This window comes from Erinaceus europaeus, chromosome 3 (assembly GCF_950295315.1).
Source record: "Erinaceus europaeus chromosome 3, mEriEur2.1, whole genome shotgun sequence".
Taxonomy (NCBI): domain Eukaryota; kingdom Metazoa; phylum Chordata; class Mammalia; order Eulipotyphla; family Erinaceidae; genus Erinaceus; species Erinaceus europaeus.
This window is the reverse complement of record NC_080164.1, coordinates 125,184,288-125,197,405: the sequence shown is the minus strand read 5'-3', so window position 1 is coordinate 125,197,405 and position 13,118 is coordinate 125,184,288. Positions and strand designations below refer to the sequence as shown.

The following is a 13,118-nucleotide window of genomic DNA, read 5'->3' as shown; positions in this document are numbered from 1 at the left end:
AAAGAAAGTGGGGGAAAAAAAAAAGAAAAAAGGAAGGGGAAGGCCACCAGATGTGGTGGAATCATCATGCAGGAACCAAGCCTTAGCAATAACCCTGGTGGCAGGGGAAAAAAAAGAGATTTCTAAGCACAAATTCTAATGATCAAACTTATAGTGAGTGGTCATTAAAGGAATTAAAAAAAAATTTACTTATTCCCTTTTGTTTTATTGTTGTAGTTAGTATTGTTGTTATTGATGTCATTGTTGTTGGATAGGACAGAGAGAAATAGAGAGAGGAGGGGAAGACAGAGGGGGAGAGAAAGATAGACACCTGCAGACCTGCTTCACTGCCTGTGAAGCGACTCCTCTGCAGGTGGGGAGCCGGGGGCTCCAACTGGGATCCTTATGCCGGTCCTTGTGCTTCGTACTACCTGCGCTTAACCTGCTGCGCTACTGCCTGACTCCCTAAAGGAATTTTTAAAATGCTATATTAGGTTTACTAATATTTAATTTAAATAACTGTTTATATGCCCTGATATCATTGTTGTTTTGCTGTAAGTTCAGTATAGGAACTTAATTATTATAGTAAGAAAAATAGTATCAGAAGTTCTTACTATTAATTTGGTAACTGATAATTTATGAACAAGATTTTTTTTTTCTTACCAGAATAGTGGCTTATGGTGGTGTGGGAGACTGAACCTGGGACTTTGAAGCCTCAGGCATGAGAGTCTCTGCATATCATATTCATTATGCCATTTACCATTTACTCCTGCCCTGAATAAGATTTTTTCTCAGTTGAGTAAAAAGTGCATTAAAATTTTTCAACCACGCAAAAAAAAAAAGAAAAGAAAAAGAAAGGAAGGAAGGGGAAGGAAGAAAAGAAAGAAAAGAAGAGAAAAAAGGGCAGGGGAGATAGCATAATGGTTATGCAAAGAGGTTCTGAAGTCCCAGGTTCATCTCCCCGCACCACCATAAGCCAGAGCTGAGCAGTGCTCTGGTTAAAAAAAAAAAAAGAAAGAAAGAAAGAAAAAAGTTTCCAACTGTTAAGATTATAAGTGGTTCTCAGAGGTGATTCAGTAGGGAAAATAGTGAGGAATAGATGGAGAAGTACATTAACTTTGGCTGTGGATGTGCTGAGTTGTACAGGAATACAGACCAACATACACCTAAAACTATAGTATTAATTTTTTAAATATATATATTCCCTATTGTTGCCCTTGTTAGTTTTTTTTTTTTTTAATTGTTCATATTGATTTCGTCGTTGTTAGGACAGAGAGAAATGGAGAGAGAATGGTAGACAGAGAGGGGGAGAGAAAGATAGACACTTGCAGACCTGCTTCACCACTTGTGAAGTGACTCCCCTGCAGGTGGGGAGCCAGGGGCTCGAACGGGATCCTCACGCCGGTCCTTGCGCTTTGCGCCGAGTTCGCTTAACCTGCTGCGCTACCGCCGGATCCCCAGATCAGTCAGTGAGACCCAGAGGTCCCAGGAATCATTCCAACAGCACCATAAGCCAGAACTGAGTAGTGAGTGCTCTGGTCTCTCTCTCTACCCCTGAATAAAATAAATATTTATTGGAAAAAAAAAAAGATTTCTAGCTTTGACATTTTAAATCTAATGTAAAAAAAATGGATTTTGGGGGCCAGGTAGTGGTGCACCTGGCTGAGTGCACATGTTACAATGCATAAGTCCCTGGGTTCGAGCAAAGATTTGCAAGTGTTGAAGCAGGGCTGTTTGTGTGTGTGTGTCTCTCTCTCCCTCTCCATCTCTCCCCCTCTCAATTTCTGGCTGTCTCTATATAATAAGTAAAGATAATTTAAAAAATGGTCTTCACTTCATTCAGTTGTGCCTCTTTTGTATTTGAATGAGAAGAATTGTTTTTTGTTTTCCCCCAAATATTTATTTGTTTATTGTATTGAGAGAGGTCAGAACACTGATCAGCTTACTGTGTTGCCAACGTATGAATATGGGACTTTCAAGCATCGGGCATGAAAATCTGGTGAGCTATCTCAGATGTTCAGGGGTTGAGTTTCTGTAAAGTGAATTACAACTATTTCATATGGTAGCTCAATTATTGCTTTACCTCAAATGTAAATGTATTGGATTTTATTAACTTGACATTTAGTAGCTTACTGACTCAGTTCAATTTGTTCTGTTATGAAATGTGTGTGGATATTTTCAAAACATAGCTTACATGTGGAAACAAGAAATTTCAGGTCATTACAGGACAACATTGAACACAATTACTGTTCTTATAGAGAAAACAAGTTGGGGGTTTGTCCAGGAGGTGGCGCAGTGTATAAAACATTGCATTCTCAAGCATGAGGTCCCAAGTTCAGTCCCCAGCAGCACATGTACCAGAGTGATGTCTGGTTCTTTCTCTCTGTCCTCCTAACTTTCTCATTAATAAAAAATAAAAATTTTAAAAAAGAAATGAAGTTGGGGGAGAGTTAATTTGCTCGAGGAAATTAACATACTTGATATTTTGGTTTCCATAGTGAGGAAATTTCCTACAGGTCTTGAATTAACATGGAAAAATATGAGAACCTAGGATTGGTCGGAGAAGGGAGCTATGGAATGGTGATGAAGTGTAGAAATAAAGATAGTGGAAGAATTGTGGCTATTAAGAAGTTCTTAGAAAGTGATGATGACAAAATGGTTAAAAAAATTGCCATGAGAGAAATCAAGTTACTAAAGGTGAGTAAATACATACATTACTTGGGAAAGTGAATTGTTTCTTGCTTAAGATTACATTTTTTAGAAAAAAAAACAAACCTCTTTTTTTTAAACTACTATGTTTTCCTAGTTGTTTTATTTATATAATAAGGCTTAAAGTATAAAATGCCTTCCTTTTGGGCAATAAACAAAATTATTACATGTACATGTTAATGTATGTCATAAATATAATCATGATTTTAAAAATATTTGTTACTTGTCTATTGTCTGCCTATCATGTAGCCATCCATTATTATCATCATCACTAGGAGTGCTTATAACACTCTGCATGTAGTTCTGTTGTTGGCTATAGCAGGTTTTTGTTATTGGTTTCAGGGATAACTGAAAGAGCCTCACACATACCCCCTATGGTCCCTCAAGATAATGCTTTAATATAGTGAAAACGTATAAATGAAAATAAGCAAGAGCAAGGGCACTGGAGGTGAACTGTAGAAGGAACTAGACACAAACTTACAAGACCCTTCTCTTCCTAGCATCACACAGGATGCATATCTCCTCCAGCAATGCAATGAGTTTTGACAAACGTGAAAGTGTTCTGTGTCAAGAACATTCATTACTCAATGCTTGTGAATTTTCTCTAGTAACATGTTATTATTTTTAATTTTAATATTATTTTTATTTATTCTTGATATAGAAAAATTAAGAGGGGGGAGAGGGAGAGAGAGGGCCTTGTACTGTTTCTCTGCTTCTTCCCTGCAGGTGGGGACTAGAGGTTTTGAACTTGGGTCTTGTGTACTGTAACATGTAGCCAGGTGCACCACCACCTGGTCCCTTAATGTATTATTTATTTTATTCATTTTTGTTCTTTAGTATTTCATTTCTTTTATTTATTTTGGGTAGATTTTTTTTAAAAAAAAGATTTAGGAAATAAGGAAAGAGAGAGAGAACCAGAACCTCATCACTTTGACACATGCATTGTTGGGGGTCCAACTTGGGACCTCATATTTGAGCATCCACAACCTTATTTGCTGTGCCACTTCCCAGGCTACTGTTTTGGACAGATTTATATAGCACTTCTCTTTCTTAGACACTTATTTAATACCCAGCCTTTCCCTCTCATATATATATTCAAGGATATATATATATATTTTTTTGTTGTTGTTGTTGTTGTTTGTTATTGTTGTTGTTTGTTTAAGGGAACTGGGGCCTCCAACCAGAATCCTCGAGCGGGTCCTTGCACTTCGTACTATGTGTGGTGCACCACCACCCGGCCCAAGGACATACCTTTTATTCTAAGAACTATTTGGACTGTATCCCAGAAATCTGGAGTTAACAATTTAAAGTATTTTCTTATTTCCCTTAATTTCCACATGTGGAATTTTTCTAAATTTCCTTTCCTATTGATTTGCTTTTGACATAATTATCCCATGATCTGAGTACAAGATATTATTCTTTTGGAATAATTTCTTACTTAAAAAAATTTTCCTGTACTCCTGGAGGTGGCACAGTGGATAAAGCACTGGATTCTCAAGCAGGAGGTCCCAAGTTTAATCCCTGGCAGCACATGTACCACAGTGATGTCTGGTTCTTTTTCTCTCCTCCTTTCTCATTAATAAATAAATAAATAATTTAAAAAATTCCTTGTGTGCTTGAAAAGTATTCTTTGTTTATTTGTTAGGTCAAGTTTGTTAGTTGTATTCTTCAAATATTCTAAATTATTTTAAATTTTAGTTATTTATTTATTGTTTGCCTCCAGGGTTATTGCTGGGCTCAGTGCTGGCACTATGAATCCACTCTTCCTGGAGGTCATTTTTACCCCCTTTTTTTTTTTTTAATTGGAGAGAACAGAGAGAAATTGAGAAGGGAGTGGAAGATAGAGAGGCGGGAAGAAAAACACCTGCAGACCTGCTTTACTGCTTGTGAGGCAAACCCCTGCGATTGGGGAGACAGGGGTTCGAACCAGGATCCTTGAGCAGGTGCTTGTGCTTCGTACTATGTGCACTTAACCCAGTGTACCACCGCCCAACCCCAAATTTTCTAAATTCTTTTTTTATTGTTGTTATAGTTATTATTGTTGTTATTGATGTCGTCGTTGTTAGATAGGACAGAGAGAAATGGAGAGAGGAGGGGAGGACAGAGAAGGGAAGAGAAAGACACCTACAGACCTGCTTCACTGCCTGTGAAGTGACTCCCCTACAGGTGGGGAGCCAGGGGCTAGAACCCGTATCTTTGCACTGGTCCTTAGGCTTCGCGCCATGTGTACTTAAGCCACTGTGTGACCGCCCGACTCCCCTAAATTCTTACTGATTCTTTTGTATGCTTATTTTGTCTAGTAAGTTCCTTTGTGATTACTGAATTGTCTGTTTTCAATGTAGCTCAGCTAACATAACTTTATAAACAGAAAGAACATATTACTTTTCTGTGCACCAAATTTAGGATTATTAAATCTTTATATTCAGTCAAGTCTTTTATCATTATGAAACAAAACTTTTTCAAATATGTTTTTATTTATTGTGAGCATGAGAGAAAACTAGGAGCCACTGCTCAGCTCTGGTATAAAGTGACATGGTGGATGGAACCTGCTACCTCAGACGTAGTAGTTGCTACTCTAAATCTCCCCAGCCTGAAATAACTTCTTTTTAAATAGTAATTTTTTGTATTATCTTTATTGATTGGATAGAGTCAGCTAGAAATCAAGAGGGAAGGGGCAGACAGGGAGAGACAGAGCACCTGCAGCACTGCTTCATCACTTGCAAAGCTTTACCCTTGCAGGTGGGGACAGAGGGCTCAAACCTGGATCCTCATGCACTATAACAGGTATTCACCCAGGTGTGCCACCACTGGCCCCAAATAGTTTTTTTTTTTTTGTCTAAAACTAACAAGGCTACAGTACATTAAAATTGGCTAGGGTTTATATGGCATATCTTCAATTTTTCTTGATCCTTACTTAGATTTTGCTGAGCTATGGCTCTAGTCTTCTCTCACTCTCACAATAAATAAACGCATCTTAAAAAAAAGTGTTGTATTACAATGATAAAATGTTTGATTCAGGGGCTGGGTGGTGGCATACCTGGTTAAGCGCGCACATTACAGTGCGCAAGGATCCAGGTTCAAGCCCCTGGTCCCCACCTGCAGGGGGAAAGCTTCACGAGTGGTGAAGCAGGGCTGCAGATGTCCAGGTGACTCTCTGGCTCTCTCCCTCTCTAGCACCCCCCTCCTCTCAATTTCTGGCTGTCTCTATCTAATAAATAAAGATAATAAAAATTTTAAAGCATTAAAAATACTTGATTCAATATATTTTTGCCTTTTTGCATATTTATTGAGTATTGATTTTTTTAAAATTTTTATTTATAAAAAGGAAACACTGACAAAAAACATAGAATAAGAAGGGTACGACTCCACGCAATTCTCACCACCAGAACTCTGTATCCCATCCCTTCCCTTGATAGCTTTCCTATTATTTATCCCTTTGGGAGGATGGACCCAGGATCATTGTGGGGTGCAGAAGGTGGAAGATCCGGCTTCTGTAATTGCTTCCCTGCTGAACATGGGTGTTGACAGGTTGATCCATACTCCCAGCCTGTCTCTGTCTTTCCCTAGTGAAGTGGGACTCTGGGGAAGTGGGGCTCCAGGATACATTGGTGGGGGCATCTGCCCAGGGAAGTCCAGTTGGCACCATGGCATCTGGAACCTGGTGACTGAAAGAAGAATTAACATATAAAGCCATACAAATTATTGACTAATCATGAACCTAAGGGCTAGAATATTGCAGATGAAGATTTGAGAGTCTCCGTTTTGTAGGTAGATAGTAAGACCTGTTTTAAATATATTCCAAAGGGCCCATGACTATACTAGTTGTTTTTTTTTCCCCTGAGCCTGAGATCTGATATGCAGGTGTATCCTAATTATTTTCTGAGGAGATGATTTTATGGCTGGCAGAAGGGCCAGAAAGCTGGATGAGGGAAGAGAGTAGCTCCCAAATAAGGGAAAGGAATATAAATATTGCTGACTGTAAACCCCATCGTTTTGATCTGGGGCCCATATTCAGCTTAGGAGCCTATGTGACCTCTGTATCCCTGTAGATCTGAGCTCACATTCTGTGGTCATGAGTAGGAATATTCCTAGCTGCCCCAATTTCAGAACCCATCTTCCTCAGGTGGAGTATGAGTATGTTGTTCAGCCTCCCTTCAGAGGATGGAACATTCTCTACCATTGTTGATCCAAGTTGAGGGCAAGGTCCTAAGGGGGCCCCACAAAGGGGTCTATTGTGTTGTTCCTGATAGAGATGACTGGTAACAATGGAAAGAGGGATTTATTTGAGGTCTAGGCCCAGCATGTCTGTTTGGGATCTCGGGACTCCCCGACTAGGGCCCTGAGTATTGATATTCTTATCATCTTAGTTGCATTCTGTTTTTCTTTATTCTTCTTCTTTTTTTTTTTTTTTTACTTCATTCTATGTTTCTTAACTAATCTTAATTGTCTTTTAGGGATTTCCTAGGTATTACAATATACAAGTTTGATTTATTAATGCCCCTAAGAATACATATAACAAGAACATTATAAATTTTAACTTCAGTTCCCCTCATTTTCCTTTTCTTCCCCATCTCTAGGGATATAGGCAGTGTTCCTGTTACACATTATAATTCTGTACAGTGATAAATCCCTCTCAAAATTATTTCATCAATACTTAATAGGATATAGTGATTAGTTTTCATTTTTGTTACTCTTCAAACTTTTCTGTATTTCTGAGTTTCTGTCTTGGATCACTTTCATAGTACTTAAGTCAGAGTCTTTATTTTCATTTAAACAGATTTGCTGATAGGGAATGCTGTTCATTTATGTTTATCTGAAAACAGAGGTCATTATATTGTTTAAAAGACTTCCTCCCGCAGATAGACAATATTCTTTTTTTCAAAAAATTTATTTGTTTTCTTTTAACCAGAAAATTGCGCAATTCTGGTTTAGAGTGGTGCTCAGAGCCTCAGCATGAGCGTCTATTTGCATAATCTCTGGCTCCAAACAATATATATAAATATTTTTAAAATATTTTATTTACATATTATTGCACAGAAACAGAGAGAAATTGAGATGGGAGGGGGAGATAGAGAAAGAGACAGAGAGACACCTGCAGCTCTTCTTCACCACTTGTGAAGCTTCCCCCCTGCAGGTGGGGACCAGGGGCTTGAACCTAGGACCTTGTGCACTGTAATATGTGCACTTAACCAGGTGCACCACCTCCGGGCCCCCAGATACATATTTTTTAATGTTAACTCAGTAGCTTCTTCTTCTCCTCCTCTCCCTCCTTCCTCTCTTTTTAAATATTCATTTATTTTAATTTAATGAGAGAGATACAGAAAGACCAGAGCACTGCTCAGCTCTGGCTTACAGTTGTGTTGAAGACTGAAACTGGGACCTCATAGTCTCAGGCATGATAGTCTTTTACATGACCATTATGCTGTATTCCCAGCCCCTAACCAATATTCTTAGGTATTTTCAATATTCCTGGGATCACGCTTGTCTCTCAGCCACAACCAAACATTATTCTTTGTCAGCAAATATATCTTAATTAAAATAAAAGAGAAGATGTTGTTTCTCAGAGATAGCTTACCTGGTCCAATGTACTTCTTAATACGCATCTGGATTTGAACCCTGAAACCACATGGAAGCTACCCCAGCACTGAAAGAAACTCCATGGATTTGGAGTAGTACTGTGATGTCTCTCTCTCCCTCCCTCCCTCTCTTTCTCTATCTAAAAAAAATTAAAAGAAGGAAGAAATTAGCCCAAGAGTGGTGATTTCAGACATGTTCAAGACTCTGACTTTGTAGGAAAAGAAAGAAAGGAAGGAAGGAAGGAAGGAAGAAAGAAAGAAAACAGACTATTTTCACAGGGTGCTAAATTGACAAAAACATTTAATATGTTCAAAATAGCATTATATTGTTCCTCTGACTTTCATTGCTTCTATTAGAAGGTCAGCAAAAGCCAGCTAGATAGTTCCCTTGGTAGCAGCACATCTGCTTTATCTTTAGCACAACCCAAGCTCTAACTTGACTCCTACTGCACTAGAGGAAGTTTTAGTAATATGGTGCCTATCTGCTCTTCTATTTCGTTCTCTTTCTATTTGAAAAAGAGAAAAAGGAAGGAAGGAAGGAAGGAAGGAAGGAAGGAAGGAAGGAAGGAAGGAAGGATAGAAAGAAGGAAAAGAAAAGAGCAATGAAGCCCAGGTAATGACAGAAATATAAATGAATAAAAAGCTAACAGTCAAACCTTCCTTTCTATGTATTATTTTGTTCTGTATTTTTGTATTTTTAATGTTTTTTTTTTCCTTCAATTTGGGTTTTTAGCAATTTTACACTAATGTGTCTGGGAATGACTTTCTCCATATGTTTCCTTCTTTGATTTTTATGGCTCTGGCTTCTATAAAATATTACTTGTCACTTTTTGAAAATGTTCAGTTATTATCATTTCATTTAATGCTGCAGTACCATTCTCTCTGCTTCATTTAAGAATTTGCTTTATCATGTGACAGCTGTCTTATAAATCATTATTTCCCATAATAACATAATTAAAAAATAATTTAGTTTAGACATTAAAGTTTACCCATATGTAGCAATTTTTTTTCCTGTGTTTTTCCTCTGAGTAATCCTGTAAAAATATTCTTGCATTTTTTTACAACAGCAACTGAGGCATGAAAATCTGGTGAATCTATTGGAAGTGTGTAAGAAAAAAAAACGATGGTACCTAGTCTTTGAATTTGTTGATCATACAATTCTTGATGACTTGGAACTCTTTCCAAATGGACTAGACTGCCAACTAGTTCAAAAGTATTTGTTTCAGATTATTAATGGAATTGGATTTTGTCATAGTCATAATGTAAGTATTTAGGTTAAATAATTATTCTATTAGTTGTGACACTAGTCGCTTGATTAATAAGTCACTTGTTTAGGGTGGAGGGTAAATAGCATAATGGTTATACAAACACACTATCATGCCTGAGGCTCCAAAGTCCCAGGTTCAAGCCCCTGCACCATAAGCCAGAGCTGAACAGTGCTCTGGTAATAATAATAATAATAATAATAATAATAATAATAATAATAATAATAAAGTCACTTGTTTAAACTAATGTTTGGGGGCCAGGAGATAACTCTCCTAGAAGAGCATGCAACTTACCCAACATGAAGTTCCAGCTTGATTCCTGGCATCATATGGGAGCATCACTGCACCATGGGAAGGTCCATGAATGGTAGAGAAGTATTATGATGTCTTTCTTCCCCTCTTTCTCCAACTAAATTTTAAAGATTTCTTTTAAAAGGAGTATGTATTGATATGAGAGAGAGAGAGAGAGAGAGAGAGAGAAAGAGAGAGAGAGAGATAAAAAGAGAACCAGAGCAATGTTAGGAATAAACTTGGGATTACTACTACTACTACTAATTATTATTATTATTATTTAAGATGGAGGCAGGGAGAAAGAACATACAGCACTGAAGCTCATGCAGAGAGCATGCATTTGGCAAAGCAGCACACTGTCCAAGTGAACTATTTCACCACCCCTATTTTATTATTTATGTATTTATTTACTTATTTATTAGAAAGAGAAGCAGAGTATCACTTTAGCATATGTATTGTTGGAGATTGAACTTGGGATCTATTGCTTGAGGGTCCAACAGTTGATACACTGTACTACCTCCCAAGCCTCCTCATGCTTTCAGTCCCAGTGCTCTAACCACTGCACCACCTCCTGGGCCACACATCTGTTTTTTGTTTGTTTATTTGTTTTTTGCCAAGCACTGTTCAGCTCTGGTTTATGGTGGTGCAGGGGATTAAACCTGGTACCTCAGAGCCTCAGGCATCAGAGTCTCTTTTTATGACCGTTATGCTGTCTACCCCACCCCTTTGTTCAGAGTCTTTTGCCTGCTTATGAAGTATAAAAGTATAAACATCTGGTGCTGGGTGGTAGCACACCTGTTTGAACGCATATGTTACAAAGTGCAAGGAGCCAGGTTCGAGTCCCCGGTCTACACCTGTAGAAGGAAAGCTTTGTGATTGGTGAAGCAGGGCTGCAGGTGTCTTTCTCTCTCCTTCTCTGTCTCCTCCTTCCCTCTCAATTTCTGACTGTCCCTATCCAATAAATAAAGAAAGAAAATTACTTTTAAAAAATAAATAAAAAATAAAATAAAAGTATAAACATCCAAAAAATTATAAACACCGTGCACTTATTCCACTAATTTCATCTCCACTGATTACTACGTAAACATTAAGTGATGGGAACATGATATTCAGGTACTACAACCCTCTTGTTTGAAGGGATGAGAAGATATCTCCAGGAAGATTGCATTGTCTATACTGAGAACCGGAGACAGAGTTCTCACTCTCACTGCTCCCTTTCTGATACTGTTTATTTATGCCAGCATTTTTACACACTGTACTGTTCATGTCATTTCTGTGGGTTCCCATCCCCCTTGATACAAGCTCAGGCTTCCTCTTTCCTAGTGCATAATCTCTACTACAGATAAGATGTTACGCTGGATTCTTCTGATCTAGTCCCATCTCCATTCTTTTGCTCTATTAATTACCAAATGAATTGTAGCCCTTCCCAAGATGTGTCTCAGAGCCTACTCCTTTCAGTGACCTTGACCTCCTGAGTCTTCAATAACAGCTTTAATCGCTTAGTTCTTTAAAGCTGTTATTAATAAAATAATTCATTTTGTAATTAATAGTGTATATTTTGTGTAATAGCTTTGGATATTTAATACAATCTATGGCATAAAATACTTTTTTTTTCTTTCTTAACGTAGAGTTGTGGAGTGAGCCCAGGGCCTCATAAATGAGTGATATTACCTTAGAGCAGTATCCCTGACCCAATTTTTAATTTGTTTTTTATTTTTTGAGAGATCAGGACAATCAGGAAGGAGAGAGACAGAGAGGTAGATAGGAGAAACACAACAGCACTGCTTCACTATCCATGGTGTTCCTTTGTGATGCCAACAGCTCAAATTCAGGGATTCATGCATGGTAATGTCTGTGTTCTAACAGGTGAGCTAATTTCTGACTCATTGACTCATAAGTATTATTTTTTTTATTTTAATTTTATTTACAAAATTATAAGATAACAGGAGTATAATTCTGCACCGTTCCAACCACTAGAGTTCTGTATCTCCATTCTCTCCACTGGAAACTACAGTAGTTCTCCTAGGTCACAGATATAGGTTAACTATTATTTCTTTTTCTTTTTTTTTTTTTTTGCCTCCAGGGTTATTGCTGGGGCTCGGTGCCTGCACCATGAATCCACTGCTTCTGGAGGCCATTTTTTTCCCCTTTTGTTGCCCTTGTTGTAGTCTTGTGGTTATTATTGTTGTTGTTGATGTCGCTAAACAGGACAGAGAGAAATGGAGAGAGGATAGGAAGACAGAGAGGAAGAGAGAAAGAAAGACACCTGCAGACCTGCTTCACCATTTGTGAAGCAACTACCCTACAGGTGGGGAGCCCGGGGGCTTGAACCAGGATCCTTACACCAGTCTTTGCACTTCGTGCCACGTGTACTTAATCCGCTGCAGTACTGCCAGACCCCCAAGAATCTCTTTGCATAACCATTATGCTATCTACCCCCTCCCCCCAAATTCTTTTAGGGGTGCAGAAGGTGGGAGTTCTGGCTTCTGTAACTGCTTCACCACTGGACATGGGCATTGGTAGGTCGATCCATATCCCCTGCCTGTTTGTATCTTTACCTACTGGGGTAGGGTTCTGGAGAGGTGAGATTCCTAGTCACATTGGTGAGGTCATCTGTCCAGGGAGGTCAGGATAGAATCATGATAGCATCTGCAAATTGGTGGCTGAAAGGTGGTGAGATATAAAGCAGGACAAATTGATTAATGAGGGTGCTGGGTGGTGGCACACCTGGTTGAGTTATGTTATAATGCTTGAGTACCTGTTATAATGCATAAGTACCTGGGTTTGAGCCCCAGTCCTCACCTGCAAGGGGAAAGTTTTGTGAGTGGTGAAGCAGTGTTGAAGGTATCTCTCTGTCTTTCCCCGCTCTTGTATCCCCTCCCCTCTCGATTTCTGGCTGTCTTTATATAATAAATTAATAATATGATAAAAAATATTTTAAAAATGATTAATGAACAGGAACCAAAAAGTAGGAATAGGGCAGATGAGAATGGGGATCTTAGGATGAGAAGAAATGAGGAAATATATTTTAGGTATGTTCCTAGGTGCCTATGACTTTCATAGTTTTGCTTGAGTTTAATAGCTAACATGGAGTTGGACAAAAACATTGTCAGAGCTGGAAATAAGGCTAGAAAGTTGGGTTAGAGCTCCCAATCTGAAAGAGAATCTATGAATATAATTAACTACCCCATCCACTTGACCCAGGTTCTATATATTTTTATATTTAGTACAGATGCCCGTGTAACCTCTGAGTCCCTGTTGGCAGGAACAATTTTATATGTTCTTATTTGTATTCATC

The 13,118-nt window shown here is 38.4% G+C and overlaps 1 protein-coding gene across 3 annotated transcripts in view; it reads left to right on the top strand.

Annotated features, from left to right (window-relative positions):
* CDKL2 (cyclin dependent kinase like 2) overlaps window positions 1-13,118 on the top strand; it is a 49,571-nt gene that overhangs the window by 4,160 nt on the left and 32,293 nt on the right. Inside the window, exons 2-3 of one of the 3 annotated variants that reach the window (XM_007519810.3) lie at window positions 2,478-2,676; window positions 9,332-9,526. The exons of 1 other annotated variant lie outside the window; for it this stretch is intronic. In XM_007519810.3, coding sequence (XP_007519872.1) covers window positions 2,509-2,676; window positions 9,332-9,526 — 363 coding nt within the window. In that variant the 5' untranslated portion in view covers window positions 2,478-2,508. The remainder of the gene's footprint in view (window positions 1-2,477; window positions 2,677-9,331; window positions 9,527-13,118) is intronic. One more of the 3 variants, XM_060187877.1, reaches the window with a different exon arrangement.